At 44.3% G+C, this 24,379-nt stretch overlaps 1 protein-coding gene across 6 annotated transcripts in view; it reads left to right on the top strand.

The window, feature by feature from the left end:
• LOC135385445 (uncharacterized) overlaps positions 1–24,379 on the top strand; it is a 133,268-nt gene that overhangs the window by 38,570 nt on the left and 70,319 nt on the right. For all 6 annotated transcript variants that reach the window (XM_064614758.1, XM_064614755.1, XM_064614756.1 and 3 more), the window contains one exon: positions 13,806–13,935. In XM_064614758.1, coding sequence (XP_064470828.1) covers positions 13,806–13,935 — 130 coding nt within the window. The remainder of the gene's footprint in view (positions 1–13,805; positions 13,936–24,379) is intronic.

Here is a 24,379-nt window from a genome sequence, read left to right as displayed (position 1 = left end):
TGAAACAAATCCGGGTCCTAGATATACTAAGCCTTCTGAGAGTGCGGAGGGGCTGTCAATAGCCGAAATGTTTAAGCGCTTGGAAGAGGGCCGGGCTAAAATGCTGAATGAATTTTGACGCGATCCGCAAGTGGCACGAAAACGTAAACGATCGTTTGACCAAGATTGAGAGTGATTTTTCACACATTAAACCTGTTGCTAGTGAATTGGATGACCTGAAAAAAACAGTAGAACACTTTGAAAGCTTCGTGGACGAATTAAGGCAACGCAACGACGACCTTGAAAACAGGTCAGGGCGGTGTAATCTTCTGTTTGTTGGTTCGAAAGATAGGGGCAGTGAAACTTGGGAACGGTCTGAAGGCCTGATAATTGAAGTTTGTGTTCCTAAACTTGATATCTCTTTGGACACGTTAGCAATAGAAAGAGCACACAGAATCGGTAAATATCAACCGGGCAAGATACGACCCAAGCAGCACAATGTACTGAAAGTCGAGTGCAATAGGGGTGGACGGTATGTGTCTTATCAATGTTCTTTAGTTTTACGAGTGTGTTCAAGGCCTTGCACCTACCCGTCCACCCCTATTGCACTCGACTTTCAGTACATTGTGCTGCTTGGGGACCCATAATCGCGAACTTCTCTTCTTTTAAGAAAAAACAGGAAACCTTGTTTGCCAGCAAGAAACTGGCTGAGACACCTTACACGATAAAGGAGGACTTTTCATCTAATATACGATATCAGGGAGCAAAACTAGTCGAGTATGGAAAGACATTTAACAAGCCGTTTAAGTTGCGTTACAACAGACTGTTTGTAAATAATCAGGTATATATGTACAGCGTACAGGCGTCGCCACCCTTAACCGTAGCGCGGGAGCGCGTGGCCTGCTTGCATGCCAGCGCCGCCTTGCGTCTATGCTGGGGTGGAGGCTCTAAGACCATGGTACACGAGCGCCCCCTCTCGATCGGTTGAGCTCAGGGTAATCGGCATGGTACGAATGGATCACGTGCTGTATAGTGTCACCTTACGCCCTCGCAAAACCGGCACAATAACCGCGCGTGTGCGTTATCTAGCACGCTTTATCTAAATGCCGGTTTGCCAAAGGGCGAGCTTGAGGGGCACAATATTCTGCAATAAGTTTGAGACATATGCAAACACTGTAGGCTCACCCATGTTTCCTCTGAGCGTTCCGTTCACTATGATATGTGTTATCACATATTTTTTGTTTGTTTTTGTTTCATGGTGCTGAGGAAAGATTTGGTAACGTGTTTGTGTGGATGCAAATATGCCAAAGAAACACTGATATTTTTGCTCGTATACTGATTTTCTTATCGCTGAAGTGTCTGCAGACAGCTAACCGAGTAGGCGATCCGTGCGTGCTTGCCGTGCCCCTGTCGAGAGGGGGCGTTTGTGCACCAAGGCCCCAGAGTCTCCACCCCAGCACGCCCCATCATCGACACAAGGCGGCGCTGGCATGCAAGCAGACCACGCGCTCCCGCGCTACGGTTAAGGGCGGCGACGCCTGTACGTGAGAGGGAAGTTGTACAGCAACATTGACAGTTACCCAGGAGAAATGTTTTTAAGCCTAATGTGCCCCTGTCTGTCCTGGTTGTTAATTGTCGCAGTCTGAAAAACAAGGTGTCTGAATTTATTGGATAATTGTTGGTACGGAGTCGGTGCTCCACGAAAACATTAAAGATAGCGAGGTTTTTCCAGATGGGTTTTCAGTATATCGTAAGGACAGGCATGGGGGAGGAGTATTTGTGCTTATCGATGAGCGGGTCAAAAGTCTCAAAATTATCACTATTGAAAACGAAATTGAAACTGTGTGGTGTCAGATTGAGTTAAAAAATAAGACGTTAGCTGATTGGTCCTCCTACAGACCACCTAACAGTGATAGCATCGTTATGCAGACTCTAAATGATGTTATTGTGTCAATTAGCAGTGACTACTTATTACTGTGTGGAGATTTTAATCTACCTGACATTAAGTAGTCTGAAGCTGTTGCCGCTTCTTTCCCGCGTGACGCATTACACGAAGAATTTGTTACCCTTCTCCAGTCTTTCGACTTTCACCAATTTGTAGATGTTCCCACTAGATGCACGAATACTACGCAGAACATCTTGGATTTAATATTATGTAATAACCCCAATGTTAAATGTGTGAGGACACTTCCAGGATTGAGTGATCATGATATTGTAACGGCAGATGTATCGACTGTGTTCCCGGTTTGTAACACCCACTATGAACGACTTGTTTATAATTATGATCGTGGTGATTATGAATCAATGTCCGCTCAACTTTGCATGTTTCTTCCCCAGTTCATTGAAATGTCTAACGTTGTTAGTATAAATTCTTCGTGGCATTGTTTTCACTTCGTAATTAAAGACGGTATAGCGTCACATATTCCAAGTAGGACTTTAAATCGTAGACGTGTAAGCGATAAGCCTTGGTTAAACTCAGAGCTACGGGCTTTAATTAAGCGTAGGAAACTTGCATATGTAAAATTTAGAAAATCCCGTAGTCACTTCCATCTTTGTAAGTCGAAAAAGCTCTGTGATCAGTTTAAAACCAAAGCTAATGAAGCAAAACAGAAATTTTTGCAGCGAATTAGCTCTGGAATGGACGGAAGGAAGGAATGTTAAAAATTTCTGCGGTCGAGCAGAAGTGATAGGGCAGCAGTCCCAGATCTTTTTCATGAAGGCACGTGTACATCAGATAGCGCAGAGAAAGCTGAACTGTTTAATTGTTACTTTTCATCTGTGTTTCAATATAACCCAACCGTTCTCCCAGAGACGACTGAAAATATTACCGATACGATGGTACAAGTGTCTTTTAGCTATGAGGGAATTCTGCATCTGTTAGAAAATCTTGATGTTAAAAAAGCAGTGGGACCTGATGAAATATCGCCAGTCATTATAAAACGTTGTGAGAGCGTAATTGCATCATATCTTGTCATTTTGTATAGTAAGTCTTTGCGTGACCATGCTATGCCCAGCGAATGGAAATTAGCAAATATTGTCCCTATATTTAAGGCTGGCATCAGGCATGATGCTGCTAACTATCGTCCAGTTTCTCTTCTTTCTGTGTCCTCCAAGATAGTGGAACATATATTTTTTTCGAGTATTATCAAGCATTTGAGTGATCACGATTATTTTTTTCAAAGCTCAGCATGGTTTTCGACAAGCTTACTCATGTACCACGCAACTAACAGAATTTTACCATGACTTAGTTTCGTCCTATGATAACTCTGTTCTAACAGATGTTATTTTTGTGGACTTTAAGAAAGCATTTGATATGGTACCGCACGCTTATATATTGCACAAACTTTCTTATTTAGGTATTGATAGATACGTTTTCCTGTGGCTTAAGGGCTGTCTGAAAGACAGAGCACAATGCGTAGTAATCCAAGGCCAAAAGTCTTCGAGGTGTCATGTGCGCTCAGGGGTACAGCTTGGAACAAAAGTTTATGGAACACTGGGGTGTCGCATTTCTCCATTGGAGCGACATCCTAGCAGCAAACAGGAACGGACACGCATACTCAGAGATAGACAGAATAGCCGGTCACCCGTTTCATATTCGATCTCCTCCAGATAACCAGCAGGGGGCCGCTGCGATGAAGGCATATCCCGGTGCCGTGTTCCGTAAACTTTTGTCCCAAGCTGTACCACAGGGTTCAGTTCTGGGACCTTTACTATTTCTTATTTTTATTAATGATATTTATTTTTTTATTTATTTTCAACAATACTGCAGGCCTTAAAGGGCCCATGCAGGAGTGAATACAAGAGGTTGAAGGTATACATTGGCAACATCGAACTACATCATAACACAGTATATAGGCTCTGCAATTCAACTTTTAAAATGTAGCACTGATTGCTGTTGAGGCGCATCAGAGGCGAACGCGCAAGGCGGTAAATTGTTCCAGTCCTCAATAGTCCGGGGAAAGAAAGAGTATTTATATCTATTAGTGCGGGCAAAGATAGGTGTTAATCAATGTTGATGAGAATGTCTTGTTGTCCTCGAGGTCAATGCACAAATATAACTGGATGGACTAATGCCTAATCTCCCGAAATAGAGAGACCGCATAAACATAAGCCGAGCAAGTTTACGTCGGTGCTTCAGTACTGGAAGTCTAGACCTACGCAAGAGATCAGTTACCGAGACTCCTCTCTCGTATCGGTTATATATAAATCTAAGCGCTAGTTTCTGTACCTTTTCAAGTTTCTCCACATCCTTTTTCACATAAGGATCCCATACAATATTAGCATAGTCTAGGGATGGAAGAATAATTGTCTTATAAGCTAATAGCTTTAAATCCACAGTTGTGTGCTTCAGACGCCTTCTAATGACACCAAGTTTTTGGCGAGCTATCGAAGTTATATTGTCTATGTGTCGAGACCACTTTAAATCACTGGTAATTGTGACCCCTAGATATTTGTAGTGATTTACTTTAGCAAGGACAGTTCCATCAATTGCGTATGCGAACTCCAAGGGATACTTTTTACTCGTAATGGTCATGGAGACAGTTTTGTCAATGTTAATCATCATGTCCCACGTGTCACACCATGATTTCACCATAGATAATGCATGGTTCAACCGTTGTTGATCACTACTGGAATCAATTGCAGTGTATAGGACACAATCGTCCGCAAACATGCGCAGCGATACTTCTGAACCTAGGAAGTCTGCCAGATCATTGATATAAATCAAGAACAACAATGGGCCCAAAACTGACCCTTGTGGGACCCCTGAAGTCACATCTAATCTTTCGGATCGGTTTTTTTCAATTTCTACATATTGTCTACGACGAGATAAGTAGGCCTCAATCCAGCGTAAGAGGTTTACTGGGATACCAAGACGCTGTAACTTTAGCAGAAGTTTACCATGAGACACCTTATCAAAAGCTTTTGCATAATCTAGATATATCACGTCAACCTGTCCCGCTTTGTCTAGAATCTTTGCGAAATCATGAACAGTAATTACTAATTGAGTAATTGTAGACAAGCCCCGTCGAAAACCGTGCTGACATGGCGTAAGGATATTATTTGCCTCAAGAAAACTTATCAAGTTTCGGGACACTACATGTTCTATAAGTTTACAGGGGATGCAGGTCAGCGATATAGGACGGTAGTTGCTCACAAGTGACCGGTCACCCTTTTTAAAAACTGGAACAACACGCGAAGTCCTCCACTCATCAGGAATGTTACAACCGGACAGTGATACTCTGAAGATTTCAGTTAAAAATTTTGCCACGCACTCCGCGTACCTTCTAAAAAAGGCGAGGGGTATTCCATCTGGTCCAACTGATTTTTTTACATTCAAATTCAATAACATAGATGGCACACCCTGGTATGTTATCTCAATATCAGTAACTTCATTTTCTTTATCAGGCACAAACACTGTTCCCGACCCCGACGTGAAAACACTTTGGAAGTACTGGTTAAAATGCTCAGCTATACTCATAAGGTCAGTAATTACCGTGCCATCATGTTTAATTTCGCTGACCGAGTGCTTTCCTTGTGCCAAGTAATTCCAAAATTTTTGTGGAGACTCCCTCGCGAACCTTGGTAAGGTATTCGAGTAAAAGAACTGCTTAGCACGGCTAAGCTTTTCGTATAGGGTCGTTTTAAGATGCCTAATGACGTCGCTATCACAATTTGGTCGTCGGCTCAGACGTTTCAGTTTACGCTTCAAATGAATTATTTCACGGCTAATCCAAGGATTGTTTCTGCCAACTCTTTTGTTCCTGCTAGGTATAAATCTCTCTAAGCAAAAATAACATGACTCCTTAAATCTCTTCCATAAGCCATTCACGTCAGTGTCAGTAAAGGTGAGAAACACTTCATTCAGGTACTGTGTCACTGCAATATCATCTGCGTTGTTATAATCTTTAATAGTTACATATCTCTTTCGATTTGACGTCTCCAAACGCTGCAACTGATAAGTAGAGTGAACTAATTCATGGTCAGATATACCAGGATAAACCCTCGCCGAACAATCACCTATATCGTTAGTGCAAAATATGAGGTCAAGAATGGAGGATATCGTATTAGTCACCCGTGTAGGATGCTGAACTAGTTGATACAGTTTAAGTTACAAGCAAACATCATATCAAAAAGGATTTCAGAATCTAAAGCGTTACCACCAGTCGACGTTAACGATAACCAGTCTGTTTCCCATGTTAAAATCGCCCGCAACCACAAGTTTGTGATGCTGATGTTGACAGACGTAATCATACAAATCTTGTAAAAATTTAGACCCTGCCCCTGGTGGCCTGTACACCCCTATCAATACCAAGGCATGTCCCCGGAATTTTATCTTACAGCACACACTCTCGTGATTATCAATACAATCTAACGCAATGCTAGGTATGTCATTTTTGACCAGGATTGCAACACCACCGCCCCTTGACTGTCTATCCCGTCTGTAAACAGTGTACGAAGGTGGAAAAACATCCTTATCTTGGGTATTTCTGGCTTTAACCAAGTTTCAGTGATAATAGCTACATGCGGGTCATAGCACAACAGAACATGTTCCAACTGTGTAACTTTATTTACAATACTTTGTGAATTTAGGCAAACAACGCGAAATTCTTCACTATTTACCTCGTGTCACTTGCCGACCGTATTCTTTGTCTTAAGTAGGGTCATTTCATTTTCATCATCATTCCAGTAATATACTTCACCATTTATCTTCACCTTGTCATTAATAAGCCTTACTTGTGCCCCATTTTTTCTTTGTTCCGCGGTATTGTCCCAGAGGCATTTTCTTTTACGCAAAGTGTCCCGCGAGAGGTCACTTCGCACAAAGATGTTTGTACCTTTCAATTTTTTCGCATTCCTGAGTACTTCCTCTTTCTCAGTATAGTCTTGAAAGAATAATATTACGGGTCTCAATTTGCCAGGTCTACCTAAGCGATGTATACGTGCAACGGACTTACAGTGGACTCCCAACCTCTCACTAAAGACTTCATGTATAACCTTGGTTTTTAACTCGTCCACACTTTCACCAGTCACTTCAGGTATACCATGAACTATGAGGTTAGATCGCCTGCTGTAGTCTTCAATGTCGTTAAGCCTTTCTTGTTGTTTCTTGACTGTCTCTTTCAATTGCTTAATTGTTTCCTGCAGTGCATTGCACTTCCTATGTTCGCTGTCTATACTCTCAAGAGATTTCTCGCAACGTGTAAGCCGGTCATTAATCAAGCTCACTCTTTTTTCAAGCACTTCATGTGATTTCCGGAGTTCAACGATTTCATTTTTAATTTCAATTGATATTACGTTCTTTGTTAGTTACAAAATTAGGTTATTTGCCGATGACTGCGTATTATATAGGGAAATTAAAACTGCTTCGGATGCGCAAATACTTCAAGATGACATAAATGGCATTGTTTCTTGGTGTGAGAAGTGGGGTATGAACTTAAACATAAACAAATGCAAAGCAATGAATGGTACAAGAAAAAAGAGTAAGATTCAGTTCTGTTATAAGTTGTGCTCTTCCAACCTAGAAATAGTTTCGGAGTATAAGTATTTAGGTGTTATTTTTAGAGATGACCTCAAATGGATCTCGCATGTAAGCTACGTTTCTGCAAAAGCTATAAAAATGCCTCGTTTTGTTTATCACAACATCAGGCAGGCTAATTTCAAGGCTAAAATCGATTCTTATACTACAATGATCAGGCCGATTTTAGAATGCGCCTGTACAGTATGGGATCCTCACGAAGTTACACTGATTCAAAAACTTGAAAGGGTCCAAAACATTGCTGCAAGATTGGTATTTAACTGTATGGGTGCCCGAAATAGTGTGACTGAATTAAAGGCAAAGTTGGGGTGGGATACCTTATCGTAGAGTCACTAAATAAGCTACGCTTCAGAGTATCCACACTGAGTTCCAAGAGCGACCATGCGCCATCTTGTTTCGGCGCCACGCTTCCCACGCGCACGCGCACTGCGCACGTTAGCGCACGATGCCATCTATCGTGCGCGGATGAAATGTTCCTTTCGTTACAGGCAGCATTTGACGGCCTTGAGCTCACCTTGACATCTTCGGGACGCTCTGGTGGACAATACTTGGATTATCGCGCAACAATTTTACACGCTTCTCTATGCCACAGCGAGCATTATGTTAGTCGTCTTTGATCCTCAACGGGAGATGGTACCGGTGTGGTGCGGAAACAAGATGGCGCTCCTGCTCTCCCTTGGACCTCAGTGTCGATACTCTGAAGCGAAGCTTATTTAGTGACTCTACCTTATCGTTGAGAAGAAGGCAACTGCGGCTTAAGTTTTTGGGTGATATCGTAAATGACAGGACCGGTATTTCAAAGGATTTGTATCTGAGCCCTCCTACGTTTATCTCACCAAGATTAGACCACCACAGGAAGTTGAGGCCCTATAATTGCAAAACAGACGCTTTTAGGCATTCATTTTTTCCGAAAACTATATACGACTGGAATTACAGTGTACAGGAAAGTTCATAGGCTAAACTTCTCTCCTCTTTCATACTCATACAAGAGACATATTTTACTTTTAATAATGCAAAGAGTACTGATTGGGTTAATGGAAACTGTATTCGGCAGTGAAGTGTATCAGTTTTAGTTTGGTTTTCTCAGCTTTGACGCGTGTGATATTGCTGTGATTGCTGTAATGTTATGCTCATGTTCATTTTTCGTTTTTGTACCCCCGCTCTTCTATGCCGCAAGGCGATGTAGCGTAACAAGCATAAAAAAAAAAAAAACTCCCGGAACACACCTTGCGCAAAGTTTCACCTACACACAGAAGACGCACTATCTTCTTCACTCACTTCGGACTACAGAAGTGCACGGAGTGCCCTTATGCAGAGTGTGCGAAGACATCTGCATTACTGTAGTGTTTCGTCCTGGCATCCACCTACCTCAATGGCCTCTTCGTTCTACAGCGCTGACCGCGTGTATTTCGCTGACTACCGCCTCATACACAAGAAAAAAGTGCTTTGGACAAAGGTTTTCGCTTTGCTTCGGAGATCGGCGTAGCTGCCATAAAGGCTCTGGTTTCAGCAGATCAAGCCGAAGGGGTAACAGAAATGGGCCAGCTATGCAGAAGCTGCTTCAAGTACTTCACAGCAAAGGTGGCTGAATCACAGCACGCAGCAATGTCGCCCACATTTGAAGGAAGCTCACACAGTGAGCCGTTTGCGCACCAGCCCGACGTGGTCGAAGAAATCAATGAGTATACGTATATGTATATCATCTGAAGCCATTAACGTCACACCGCTTAAGCCGAGAAGGAAGTCTGCGGAGGCATATGCACTGCGGAAACACTCCGAAATACGTGAAGAAATGGGCAGAAGGACAGGCCGTAAATAGAGGCCGCTTTCAGTGTTGCCTTGCCAGGCACATCCAGGGGTAACTGCCATTATTGCATCGAGTTAGCATGTAACGTGAGAAGAGCTTATCAAAAAAGTCTGACAAGAACCTGCCATCAAAAGTAACATTAAGGAAAGCGGCTCCCACGACAGCCTAAAGCAGTTCATGACACGAGCACTCTCATCCACCCGGAATGTTCTGCATAACTTACGTTACCGTCTTACCTTTGTTACCTTGTCTCGCTGTTGAGTTGTTTTTATTCTGTGTACTATAAATATGCTTCGATATGATCACCGTGGACAAATATACCTCTTATAAATACGCAAAATTATTCTAAAGCATTCTGTTCTTCACGGGCTCCCAGCACTTGCAATGCATGTATGTCATCCCGCAAAAAAATGTGAGCAAATCTGGTTGCTCCACAATCTACATTCAGCGATTACAACACTGTTATGAACGCAATCGCTCAGAACGGTTTCAAATAGAGGTGTGCGAATAGCAAAATCCCCATGTCGAATCGATTTCAAATATTTCATGTTCAATGCGAATCGAAGTCGAATAATTTGGCACCATTTCGAGTCGAATTCGAATATGTACGGAACATTCGAAACGAATACCTTTCGAATATCTCACCTTTATAGTTTGGAAATACTAAATCAAATAATTGGCTCACTCATAAGAATGGGTGGCCTGACAAGATCATGGCTGTCATCATATCTATGCAGACTTCCGCATCGCATGCCAAGACGTTGATTTCTGCAATCAGCCCTGAGTTTGTTTCGTGTGGCACATGTACATGTGGACGATTATGCACTTTACTCAGATGCAATCGATAGCTTTGGAATCTGAGGTGATCAGTTTTAATACAAGACTGGAAGCAAAGAAAACTTGATGAAGTTCACATTTCAAAGTAAGGTGGCACACATATGAAAGGGCTACAAATTATCATGCAAAAAAGCAAGATGTTCCACATGTCGTGGTGTAAGACGGGCCCTGCGTGTTCATGCAACATTGCCGGACAAAGAAAAAACACGTTCACTTGGCACTGATGTTGCCGGTATAGGTAGGTACCTCCGTGCAAGTCTTGCCAAGTGGGGAAATTTGTGTTGCCCCGTGGTGTACCACCACTGACATGGGTCAGCATCACGACTCACTGGTTTGTCACTAGTGTAGTTCTCCAGTTCTTTTTGTGGCTGGGAGGCAGAACACTCTTGATCCTTGACAAGCAGGTCAAAACTATCCCAAAGTGTTGTGCTAGCTGACTGACACTGATGTTCTTGATGAGGAGTCAGTTCGACCGAGGAAGGCCATTCATCTGGTCCTAATTTCTCTAGCTCCTTGGATACGACATCCCTTAGCCATACTTCTTTTGCCGGCACACTCTTGTAGATGAGAGTCTTATACCTGGGATCAATAAACATTGCTAGACTGGCGGCCACATCAAGCTGGTAGTCAGAAAACCTCGTTTTTAGACTCTTGACCAGGTTTTGGGCAAACTCTGAGTCTTCTTTCTCTGAGGCACACCTCAAGTGTTCAAAAATACAATACAGGATTGGTATCTGGGATGACAAAGTTGGGTATTTGTCCCCTCCTGCAGTTGTCGTTGCATCTGCCAGGGGCTTAAGGGTGCCAACATATTCTTTCATTTGCCTCCAGTCGGAGGCCGTTAATCCATCCACAGGCATATCATGAGATGCAAAGTCCACACATATCGCCTCTTTTAACTCAAGCAGACGATCTAGCATCAGAAATTCGCTGTTCCATCTAGTCTCTACGTCTTGCTTGACGTGGAGTGGAGCCTTTCCAGACTTTCGCCGATATTCGTCCAGTCGTCCCTGAGCTTGAGTGCTGTGCTTATAGTGTCCCACTACTGCCCTCGCCTTCTTACAGAGTTCTTGAATGCCGCGTGTGCAGTCCTTTGCATCACTTATGACTAACTGCAGTGTATGCGCCATACACGACCTTTCACACCAACCTAGTTCTCTGATGGCTGCCTTCATGTTACGGGCGTTATCGGTGACGATATACACAGGGCACGCATGAGTGTCTATACTCCACTCCGCTACCAGTTCCTCTAGGGCTGACGCGATCTTAGCGGCGGTGTGCCTTCCCGAGAAATACGATGTATTTAGGTGATAGTGCTTCAAGCAATACGCTGAGTCCAAAAAGTGGCAAGTCAGGCTTATGTAGGCTTCGTTAGCACATGAAGTCCACATGTCCGATGTGAATGATATACTTTCCATACCGTTTTCAAAGGCTGCGCGAAGTTCTTCTTGCACCTTCCTTCTCGTGTCGTCATATAACTTAGGTATGATCGTCCGTGAAAGAGACGTTCTTGATGGTGGTGTGTAGCCCGGGACAGCCTCTGTCATCAGCTCCCGAAAACCACGATCGTTTACAATAGAGAACGGCTGAAGATCGACGGCAATCATTCTTGCCACCTTCGCGTGAAGAGCCTCCTTCCTTCGTGAGGATATGGTGTCCTGCCTTTTCATCGTGTCTGTTATCTTGCGTTGCGTACCGTCTTTCAGCTGCTGACACTCATTTTGATATTCCTTGAAGACCAACACGTGTCGTCTCAAGTGATTAGCAAGAGCCGTCGTCGTCCCCGTTGGCGTCTGAAGGGACGCGCCACAGGTCTTGCACTTCCCGCCTGTCGCAGATTCTTCGAAGTACTTCCACACTGCACTGCGCTTCTTTTTCTTCGTCGGGCATTCGTCAGGCGTTTCCATTGTGCCGGAGAACGGCGTAGCGGCGTGAAGACTGCGGCACCAGTTGCACTTCCAAAGTTTCGGTTTACAGCTCGACTCGCGCACGTGAGTAGCATGCGTCAACAGGAAGAAGAGGAGGAGAAGGAAGGACGGTGACGATGGCGATATGGTTGCACTAGGTTTGCGCTAAACACGCTTAACGAAGTGCAGGGGACTTCTAGGACTCATACCTGCGCGCATGGAGTACCAATTTTGCGGAATCCGGCCTCTTTTACGCGCATTTTTGGTTTTCTGTACACAATTCTATCTGCGGCCTCTCACGAACGGGCAGTCACGGCAATTTCCGGTAATATTCGAAAAATATTCGAAAAAATCGAATAGTTGTAACCATTTGCGAATACCATTCGAATAGCGCGAACTATTCGAATCGTATTCGAAACTTATACGAAACGAAATATTCGCACACCCCTAGTTTCAAATGATAGCAATTACAGTTTATGTGAAGACAGAAGATGAAAGACCCTTTGGAAAAGTCGATTTTGCCACACGCGGTACACGCTGCCACCGCTTGAATGCGCTCCGCGTATACGGCTTGTAAAAAATTCACAGTGCGCCTACCAATCAAGTCCGAATTTTGATTTTTTTTCCTGTGCATAGTCTAAGGAACTACCTACAACATATAAAATTTTCGATGCAAGTTTTTGGTGTTTTTTTTTAGATAAAGGCTTCCGAAATTCGTAATTTTTCGGTGGTGTGGTGCTACTAAAAGACGTGTCGCTTACGTTCCTGACAGAGTAGAGCAACAAATTATACACCATTCGATAGCCCGATGAATGATTAAACGGCATAAAGCTCAATCCTATCCGTTTTGTACATCGTCCGCAAAGTTGCAGTGAATATGGTGCTTTTCGGCACATTGAGTGAACTTTTGTATTTTTTTTTTCAGACAAACACAAACCGACACAGCACTGCCAACGCAGGATCCTATTGTGCCCTAAGTGGTCTAAAGCCAGATCAAGAAATTACTAGAATGCGACAAGACATAGCTTTGTAGGGAACGCTCAAATCTGCACGCGACGACATCGTCTTCTGAGATGCAGTTTTTTCCTCCTCTCCTATTTCCCGAACCGCGCAGCCCAGAGAATTCGGAAAGCGTTTATTTCTGCCAACTCACCGATGGCTTCAACATATATTTTTCCCCGTTCATTCGAGACATCAAGTGTACCGGATTGTTCGATGGGAGATGGAACTAGCCTGCACCGAGCCGCCACTCCAGAGCTGGCTGACCGCACCTTCCCCTACATCATTCCACCCACCCACCCCACCTTCAGCCACCGACCCATACAGCTATAGCTGTAAGAACAAACACTGAAATATCATAGTCTCGCTTCGCCATAAGGGGCGCATGAGCAGCACGTGCTCAATACGCGATCAAAGCTATTTCAGGGCCCCCTTGAAGACACGCTAGGCTCTTGGGATCGTGGAGGGCGCGGGATATTCACAGAACGAGATATATGGCGGCTAACATCCTTACACGTTAAGCAATTGCGTTTAGAGGGACTGCAAATCGCAGTATAGCCGCCATGTTGCTGTATACCACGATGTTGACTCGGTTTTGTGATGACACGCAAAAGTAATTACGTTTCAGTTCAGTTTCAAAGATTCATAGCTAAGTGATCGCTGCGTCCACCGACGTCCTCCACGCGAAACAGTGAGAGGCATGAATCTTGCAAGTGGGTAACGTTTTCTTCTTTTACAGAAAGGTATTGTCAACCGACACTACGCTATTCGACCTTCGCAACTGCAAGATCGTTCATCAGTTGGTCCAAGAGAACACATTCTATTTAAGCTTGCGGAGCCAGATAAAGGAGGAACAGTAGAAATGGAAGGTAAATATTGTCCCATCTTTCCTTCCTTTTTCGTGATATCTTTGTGTTGTTTGTTGGCGCGTGCGAGCGTACGTGCGTGAGTGAGCGAGTGGAACAAGATCCTTGTATCGTATGAAATCCGCTTCAAGTGATTTTGCGGATACAGCTAATCAAGATACAACTTGAGAAGCGTTATTACCAAGGACGGATGTCGAATTTTTTTAAGGATTGGTTTCAGCCTCGGATAGTTATGCTATATACACTACTTAGGGTCACTTGAGTACTATGTCATGAGAGACATTGAGAGGGGTATCCCGAAATCCCGACCCTCCCTAAACATGCACATCTTGTCTTCACCATCGCTAAGGCCCCAGGTTTTCCGCGATTCTGTGTTCGATATATCGCGGAATCCGGAATTCATCGCGCAATCTTTCGTTTGGCACGGAATTTTACGGAATCCCTTATTTTTACGGCTGTGCGGCTGTTCGAGTTCTCGAATTCGAATCAAATATCAATCACTCGAAACATTTCATTCGCAAATCGAACTCCCAATATCTGGTTTTCCGAATATCCGACTATTCGGAGCATACGAACGAGACCTCCCTAAAGTGGACTTGCCTGCACCAAGTGAGGATGGCTTTACGAAAATGCCCATGTGCAGGACCAGTACAGACAGATTGTAGTTTAGCGTAAGATCAAGTTAGCCCAAGTTTATTGTGCATACTTTGCCTGAGGAAGGGGCGGCGTCCGTCCCGTGTGCAGTTTAGCGGTGGCAGTGGGGGCTTTGATTTGATGTGTGGGAGTTTGCTTTAAAGACTCTAAAAATAATGCCTACAGCGGAGAAACAGAAAGGTTGTCCTGTAACTTCCAAAGGGCATGTATTGTAAGCTCCTTCATATAATCTCACTATAAAGTTCCTATAAAATCTGTAGATGTTGAAACATCTTTCAACAGGTATAAAATGTTTGCCGTTGACAGAGACATTGACAGAGACATTGACAGACAGTTTGTCGTTGTCAGAGGAGAACACAAGATATCATGTATGTAATGCTGAGCCACAACAGTGCTTTCAGCCTGTAACGTTTAAAATATTTTTGTTCACACATTATCTAAGAAAATAAAGTGTTTCCAACTTCAACCAGTCGTTCACTGCTAGCAGTGGGAAATCGCGGAATTTACAAGCCGGTGCCGCAAAATTTTGAATTTACCGCAGCAGAAAACCAGGATCCTTAACCCTCGCGCAACATTATCGATACAGTGGCAACATTGAAACCTTGCAGCACCTCGTATCCTCTATGCATTTTATGACTCTGTGTTTGCGGCTGTGATATATAAACAGTTAGGGAAAGTAACCCTTCGCTTCGCTCCCTCCTGCGCCACTACACTTTTTGACGGTTTGAGCGATCTAGACAGCGGTGGGCGAGGTGAGGCTCGCTACGACGAGTGCACGAGTACCAGCTGTGCTGTGCGGGTATTTTCGTCTGGTTTTCCTCAGAGGCTCTAACGCGAATATCGTCAGACTTCGTTACGAAGCCGAACGCACGTATTAGAACGCAGGTTCCCCCCAGAAGCAACTTGCCACCCTATGCATAGGAAGATCTTTCAGTAATCCAATGCCACCAACATACCGTGCGCACATGAAAAACGAGCACGTATAGCCGGCATGTAGCGTGTCGTCGCCATGTGCGCACGTACTTTTCATCGATACGTCGTCAACACACTGCCTGTTGGATATTTACACTCATCTCAATATATTTTTGACGAATCGTGATTAACATCCCCAACAACTGGAGTAATCCTGTCATTTGCTAGACTCCGTGTTACTTTGGTATCATAGGAACAAACATGCGTTCTAGAAATGGCAACAGTTAACCTTGGTCCACACGATCCACACACACAGGTCCACACACACGGGTGGAATTAGCATCTAGATGCCAATTCCATCATCAGCTCCGATTCAAAAACATCGACAGTAAAAGACGGTCTCTTCTCGGAAACTTTCTCGCTGCAGTCAATGTGATGTACATGAATATTCTACGAAATACACATCATAACACAAGCTGGACACTTATTGGTCCTTCATCAAAACAGAATATAGACACATGTGCAGATATAGTCACTGCAAGTGTGAACGAAAAAGATCCAAACAGCGACGTCGAGGGTTATATCACTTACTGGAGGAGGCAAGAGCTGCTTTACTTTAAAAGCGATAAAACCCCCGTGCCGGGGAACAAGTCAACAGACGACACAACACACAGGCACAGGGAACTTGCTGAAGAGGGCGTTGTTGGTTAGGTTAGAGGATATAAACCAAGTTTGATAATAAATCCTTGTTCGTCAGTCTGTGCCTGTGTGTTGTGTCGTCTGTTGACTTGTTCCCCGGCACGGGGGTTTTATCGCTTTTAAAGTATGCTGTACCGAACAGCCCAATTTTTAACCATTTTCGATGTACTGTCTAGTTATATGGGCCATAGCTTGTGTTTTGACAATCCCGTTTGGGAAATGACCTCGAGAAATGTCCTGATCATGGCGAAGCTTCTTCAGACCACCAATGATTTGGAGGTAAAGGGAAGAATGTTTTCCTTCTACCTAAGAAAAGGTGGGTTCCCTGAATGCCTTATGGAGTGCCTGGGACCCTTGAAACTTTCAACTTCACACGGCCGAAGATTGTTGAAGATGTGCAGAAGTGAGGCCTATCATCAAAGCAAGCTCTTTAGGAAAGCTGGTCTCGCCCTAGCAGAGACCCTGTGGGGTCTTGGATACAGAAATGAGGGGGCCTTCAAACATCTTCGGAAGTTGAGTGATGAAGATCTCAACTTTAAGTGGTTAAAGGTGTTGCGTTCCTTGCCAAGGAAGGCACCTCGAAGGGAGGCTACGCAAACTGTTGAAAAGATTGGGGAGGCAAGAGCATCGCAAGAAACCGTTCAGCTCCTGGCAAAAGGACCCAAGTACACCCCCTCTTCCATAACATCGAAGGACACTTTAATTGATATGGTCCACCAGGTTAGTAAGAATGTGAAAGAAGATGATAGGAGCCATTTCATTGATGAAGCTATAGTAGCTGTCTCTGGGTGTGAAGATAAGATGAAGAAGAAAAAGAAAATTGACAAATCCACTACCAATGTGGTTAAGGATTTAAGGAAGAACAACTGCGTCCTTTTGGAAGTCGACAAAGTTAGTTCTTTTGTTATTTTGGGGGTTGAAGAGTACAAAAATAAGCAGATGGAAGCCATTGCCAAGGATTTCGTGAGTGTTAAGGGCAGACCTAGTAGGAACCTAAAAACAAAAGCCAGACAATGGTTCATAGATAATAATTTAGACAAAGTGGCTGGTTTGATAAAAAAAGCACAAAGTCAGTATCTTGAGGCTTTTCATACCGTAAAATTACACAAAAAGGGCTTTCCCTTTCGTACTATAATTTGTGAAAAGAATACCTGGCAGGGTGTAGTTAGCAGATTTTCACAGGATAACCTTAAACTTTTGACTGTTGATGATCCTTTCCGGGTAAAAAATGCCTGTGAAGTTGTGGATTTTTTAAAAACTATAGAGAATCAAGAAGTTAAATTCTTTTCTTTAGATGTTGTTGATTTGTATTATAGTCTGCCTAAAAAGATAATGTTTGAAGTCGTTGAAGAGGCTATTGAATTGTTCGGAGGTGTAAAATTCCAAAATTCCTCTGGTTGCTCTGTACAACAGTTCTTACAGTTACTTAGTCTGTACTTAGAATCAACCTTGGTGGAGGTAGACGGAAAGGTTTACAGACAGAGGACAGGGGTTTGTATAGGCTCAAGTATTGCGCCCATTATTAGCGACTTGGTTATGGCAAAAATTGATAGGAAGGTTATGGGTAGCTGCAGCGAATTAGGCATGTTAACTATCATGAGATATGTGGATGAGTTTCTCTTATGTGCCCCAAATGAAGTCAGGGAGGTTGAGGTCAAGGAAATTTTTGAAAAAAGTGGGGAAGGTTTGAAGTTTACCCTGGAGACACAGGAACAGGGGAGGTTGCAATTTCTTGACCTTGCTATCTTTGCGCATGCTACAGGTGTTTGTTGGCAATACAAACAAAGATGTAAAAAGCCTTTAACCCCGTATGGGTCCTGTATTTCAAAGACCGTAAAAAACGGTGTAGCTAGATGCGTCATTAATAACGCTCTGAGCAGGTGCTGCATCCACTTGCTGAAAGCTGGTTGTATAGAGCAAATTCAGAGGTTAGAAGAAGCAGGATATCCTGAGAACATCATTAGGGATATCCTAAACAGAATCATCAGAGAAATAAGTAGTGGCGAAAAAACCGAAAGCCCTGAAAGAAGGAACTTTGGGGTAATTACATATACCCATAAAGCCTCTCACAGGATAAAAAAAGTAGCTAGCAAGTACAATGTTGAAGTAGTCTTTCGTAAAAAACCCGGCTTAAGATCACTGATTAGGAAGGTAAATCAGGAGCAGTTACCTCGGTGCTCTATAAGTCATGAAAATCAGTTTGTGGACTGTATAGTTGGGGTTGTTTATTGCATACCGTTTAGTTGCGGGCGTGAATATATTGGGCAAACATCCCGGTGCATTAATGTTAGGTTAAAGGAACATCGTTATTCGGTTAGCAGGGGGTATGGAAACTTGGTTGAGCATTTAAAAAGGTGCCAGGGTTGTGTTGCAAAATTCCATGAGACAAAAATTTTATATAAGAGTAATAAGGGCGGTGCTTTATTATATCGTGAAGCTTTAAGTATAAAAAATGCGGGGTCCAGGTGCGTGAGTGTGCCTTCAGTGCTGATAACTGCTCCAGTCGAGAAGTTTTTGGAAGATTCAAACAGGAGGGACGCAAGATAAGTCTTTTGATAAAGATAAAGTCACTAGGCATGCTGGGGGTGTACTGGGAACTTGCTGAAGAGGGTGTTGTTGGTTAGGTTAGAGGATATAAACCAAGTTTGATAATAAATCCTTGTTCGTCAGTCTGTGCCTGTGTGTTGTGTCGTCTGTTGACTTGTTCCCCGGCACGGGGGTTTTATCGCTTTTAAAGTATGCTGTACCGAACAGCCCAATTTTTAACCATTTTCGATGCAAGAGCTGCGTTTACGTGAATGCGACAGAAGCGAAGCGAATCCAACCCGCATTTCGAATGAAGGCGAGGCGAGACGACCGCGTTTACATATGTGCGCCTCATGTCCGGTGCTAAGGTGACCAGTGCTATTTTGTGTCATAACTGAAAGTTTGAGTTCCCTTCCACGTTCGCGATACACGTGCAAACATCATGGTTGAGTGCACTGGACAAAATAATCAAACGGAAATAGAATTGGAAACATATATTTGATACACGACTTCATGGACTGCTTGATAGACACGTGCGTTAAATACGCCTCACGACTTCAAGTTCCCTCAACGTATACGCAGATGTCGGGAGTGTAAGGGAAAGTAGGTCACGGAGCGCAAGCCAATGTACGCGGGCATCGGTGGGTGACGTCACGGAGAGGAGCACGTCTGCGGAAGCGGTGGTATGGAGCTGCCAAAGAAGCCTATTGTAGCGGAAAACTCACGTGACCTGCGGCGCTTGACAAATGACTGTCTACCAGACACCCATTTTTATCTGTTTTGATTATGTCTACAATGACGTAGAATGACGCGATGTGTTTCTCTCGCTCTTCTTTCTTCTTTTCTGTTCTGCTTCTCGTCTTTTGTTGCTGTTTCTTCTTTCTCTCTTTGTGTTTTTTTTTGTTCGCATTTGCTCGTATGCAGTGGGAGTTGCAGAAAAACAACGGAGTTGCCTGTTTTTGTCAACTGAAGTATTGTATTGTGCGGCAAGGTTTATGCAAGCGACACGTACACAGCATGTTGGCAGTAACGAAGACTACATGACGTTACTATTGCTCCAGAATTTGCTTGAAGAAGCCTGAGGATGTCGCACTGCCTCAGACAAGGACTGTAAGGCTGCTACGCGGGGCTGGAGCTCAGAAGCTGCAAGATTAAAATTATGATCACATATACAGCTATGAATGATGAAAGTATGCAGTGTAAACACAAAGACGAAAGCTGGTATTGAATGCGAGAAAAAGAGCGATTATGAACGATTGTGTGAAACTCGCAGCTATGGGGTGGGATGAGTGACCAAATTACAAAAAAAAAATCTTTTATTGCGCTACCTCACAATGATATATCCAAGCTGAATGCCTGACAAACTGGCTTTGGAGCTACAGGACAGCTACTAAGTTAACAATGTTCGATAAAGCTTATCGAGCTGAATCACCTGCAATCAGAGAGTTACCGTAGTGTAATGCATTTAGACAGTACGACGCGAGCGGTTACTTAATCGTAGTATGAATATGATACTGTTTTACGAAAATAAATATAATCTACCATCACAACTGCGAAGCTACGTGGTCGGTCACAGCGTAGTCGGGGATTGACAGTGACAGCTGTGCTACTTACCCAGTAAACCCTATACGTCCCAGGGACATCTGCGAGATATCCCATTTTGGAGATAAGGATATCCCTGGGAGCACCCTGCAGATCCCTAGGATATCCAGGGGAAATCCAGGAGACCACGATTTCGGCACTTTTTGTAGATTCCAGGAACATCCCCGCGACGTCGCCGTAAGACTTTTGGACCAATATGGGACGTTACTTATAATTGCTTTTCAAATGCAATAAATTTTATTCTAGTTTCCGCGCCATACTTTTGCGCCCTACTCAGAATACATCAGTACTTTGATACATCAGACGTGATGACGACACGGTGATATACCTACCAAACATATGTGAAGGGTGTTTAAAGGTGTTCTCACCCTAAAATAAGAGCAGTACCCCATAAACCATAAAAAGCCCATGGACGTCCTTATCTCGAATAACAAACAACGTTGGGCTAGTTGGTAAGCATACGATATGGTAGAAAGCGCACAAAAACACGGATTAGAAGAAGTCTACAACACTAGCGCTACTCACAACTCAATTTTAATGTGACCAAAAGACACAATCGCGCACATCGCGACGCTACCTACAGAAGCAACAGCCTCAATCAGGGTTATCCCAAACAGAGATAAGTGGCCTCCATGCGCTCCATGCTATCAATGAAGAAAATCTCCCTCTCCGATAATGTCACCCACGCCTGACTCACGCACTTAACGCCCATCTTACTGATAGCATAGGCCTCTACTATTTCTCTAGTCAGGGCATTAGATGACACAGCAACAACTACTGTGTCGTGAAAAATCGGGTTGCACCCACATCTACTACAATGCAGCGCAAGGTGACCAGAGGGTGTGTCATCCAAGGGTGAAGCATGCTCTCTGAGCCTTATATTGACGCACCGACCCGTCTGGCCTATATAAAATCGACCACACGAGAGGGGGAAACTGTAGACCACACCTACCCTACAGGACACAAATGGCTTAACATGATTGACACCACATATAGGCTTCCGTGCAGGAGACTTGACAATCGCCGATTACCTGCTCAGCTTAAAGGGAGCTGAAAACAGCACATTAACCCCGAAACGTTCCCCCACCTTCTTTAGGTTATGAGACACAGAGTGAACGTACGGGACGACAAGGAACTTCTTACGCCTAGGGAGGATTAGGTAAAGAGGGAGGATTCGTAGTTATATCAGAGTCCTCTTTTCAAGACCGGAAGATTCTGGCGCTTGGGAACAATTTTTAAGACGTACAGTCTTCAATGCTCAAAAAGATGCGCACCAGGATGCTCGGCCTTTGCGATGGAATGGAGCTTAAGGCGCTTGCTAATGGTATCAAAAAACGGCCCAAGTTGTCTCTGGAAATTTTCTTCTCGGCCAAGACTCACAAACCAGGGTGCCCTTTGAGGTCTATCGTGTCAGAGAGGAGCACCTGGCAGGAGGTGGTCTCCCGGTACTTACAGCGTCATCTCTCGGAGGTCGACCTCCTTGACCCGTTCATGGTTCGTGGCTCAAGTGAGGTCATCGAAGGCATACAGGCCTTTGAAAAAGGAGGAGCGAGTCTAATGTCTATTGACATCGAAGATCTTTATTATTCAATACCTCATGAACCGCTCTTCAGGGTCACCAGGGACCGCATTGAGGCACATGGGAGCGTGAAGTTCCAAAACAGCTGTGGCACCACCGTTGACGGTTTCTTGGAGCTGTTGAAGTGCTATGCTATCTATCGTCTACGATTGTTACGGATGGTGCTGGCTTCTATGTGCAAAAGAAGGGAATTTGCATCGGGTCTTCAGTCGCGCCTGTACTGAGTGACGTTTTTCTAACTGAGGTTGACATTCAGGTGTCGGGTGTGTTGCCCCCAGTGGTGGGGGTAAAACGGGCCTTCAGGTATGTGGATGATTATTTGGTGCTTTTGCCACTTGATGCTTTGGGGGAGGTGCACGTCTTTGACGACAGGGCTCGGCAGGTGATTGATGTGTTTCATCGCTTCGGTGTTGTCCTGAAGTTCACGAGCGAAGTTGCTGTAGAAGGGGTTCTCAGGTTTTTAGATCTTAGGTTGTGTTCTAGTAAGGATCACTTGTGCTGGGGTTTTTCCCCAAGGTCGAAAAAGGTGTTGCTGCCTTTTGAATCAGGGCATTCTAAGATTGCTAAAAGAGGAACGGTTAGGTCTTGTATTGTTGCAGCTCTTAATTAGTCATGCTTGCACAAGGTTGCTGAAACGTACACTCAGCAGTGTGACCGCATTCTTCAGAACGGGTACCCTGTGTCTTTGCTCCAGAGTGTCTGTGACAAGTTATTGAGGGTGTCTAAGGGTCAAACTGGTACTGACCAGGAGGGAGAGTCTAGGCGTAAGAAGTCCCTTGTTGTCCCGTATGTTCACTCCGTGTCTCATAACCTAAAGAAGGTGGGGGAACGTTTTGGGGTTAATTTGCTGTTTTCAGCTCCCTTTTAGCTGAGCAGGTTATCGGCGATTGTCAAGTTTCCTGCACGGAAGCCTATATGGTGTCAATCATGTTAAGCCATTTGTGTCCTGTAGGCTAGGTGTGGTCTACAGCTTCCCCCTCTCGTGTGGTCGATTTTATATAGGCCAGACGGGTCGGTGCGTCAATATAAGGCTCAGAGACCATGCTTCATCCTTGGGTGGCACATCCTCTGGTCATCTTGCGCTGCAATGTTGTAGGTGTGGGTGCAACCCGATTTTTAAAGACACTGTAGTTGTTGCTGTGTCATCTAATGCCTTGACTAGAGAAATAGTAGAGGCCTATGCTATCAGTAAGATGGGCGTTAAGTGCGTGAGTCAGGCGTCGGTGACATTATCGGAGAGGGAGATTTTCTTCCTTGATAGCAGCGCATGGAGGCCACTTACCTCTGTTTGGGATGACCCTGATTGAGGCTGTTGCTTCCGTAGACGTGGCGTCGCGATGTGCGCGATTGTGTCTTTTGGTCACATTAAAATTGCGTTGTGAGTAGCGCTGGTGTTGTCGTCTTCTTCTAGTCCGTGTTTTTGTGCGCTTCCTACCATGCCGTACCATGTTCTCATCCGGTCCAGACGTCCTCGTCCAATTTAAACATCATCAGGACATCCATAGGTAGTGCCACAAAGGCTGTCAATTGCATGATATCTTGAGGATTGTATTTTGACATTCTGCTCTGGACGTAATGTGGTTCTAAGGTGGGGGTCAGTGTCACTTCAGTGGAATTAGATATGCATGATACCGGGCACGTGCCTGATACAAGATTTTTCAGTTGAAATTGACAAAAAATATTGTGTACAGTTTGCTATTTTGCGTCTTGAGCCGCGATGGCTGCATTGGCTGCATGCCAACACAAACTCCCGCGTCCTTGCCTGTTTACCCTGCCACCAGCCAGCGCTTCTATCGCGCATGCGCTGTTTTGCGTTTTGTTCGGTTCGCTTTGGCTATAACGGACGTTTCTCATCGCCACGAGTGGTACGCATGATCTCAAGCGTATTATTGTTCCGCTAATTCTGCAGCTATTAGAGGGTTTGTACTGTCGTTCCCAGTTTATGCTGTCGTTCTAGCAACCCGTCGGAGAAATAGCCCGCAAGGCAAAATGTTTCTGCCAACCCCCAGCAGACCTGGGGGCTTAATCGCTTCATCGTCGTTACGGTCGTTACAAGCTAACGAGTGGCGGGAAATTCAAAAAGGTGGGCACGTGACACATTGCGCGTGACGTGTACCACAGCCTTCACGTATCGCGCGAAGACCGCCGTGCACGTGTTTTATCACATGCCCGCCTTTTTAAATTTCCCGCCCGCCCTTTTGAATTTCCCGCCACTCGTTAACTTGTAACGAACGTAACGACGATGATGCGATTAAGCCCCCTGGCTCGTTTGAAATGTAAAGTGAGGACGCGGCCCTGGATCTGAAGCCAAAATCGCTCTTCGCCATCAGGATTGTTGCCGTGTCAGGTGTGTAATGAATAGAACTGTGAAATATGTTCGGCTGTGTCATGCATTGTCATTGTAGATTTTACTCCATTTGCGGGCAATCTGAACAACGGCAGGGAGATGGAACGCAAGATGAAACCGTGAGCGAC

This window comes from Ornithodoros turicata, chromosome 2, assembly GCF_037126465.1.
Source record: "Ornithodoros turicata isolate Travis chromosome 2, ASM3712646v1, whole genome shotgun sequence".
NCBI lineage: Eukaryota > Metazoa > Arthropoda > Arachnida > Ixodida > Argasidae > Ornithodoros > Ornithodoros turicata.
This window is presented reverse-complemented; position numbering and strand designations above follow the sequence as displayed.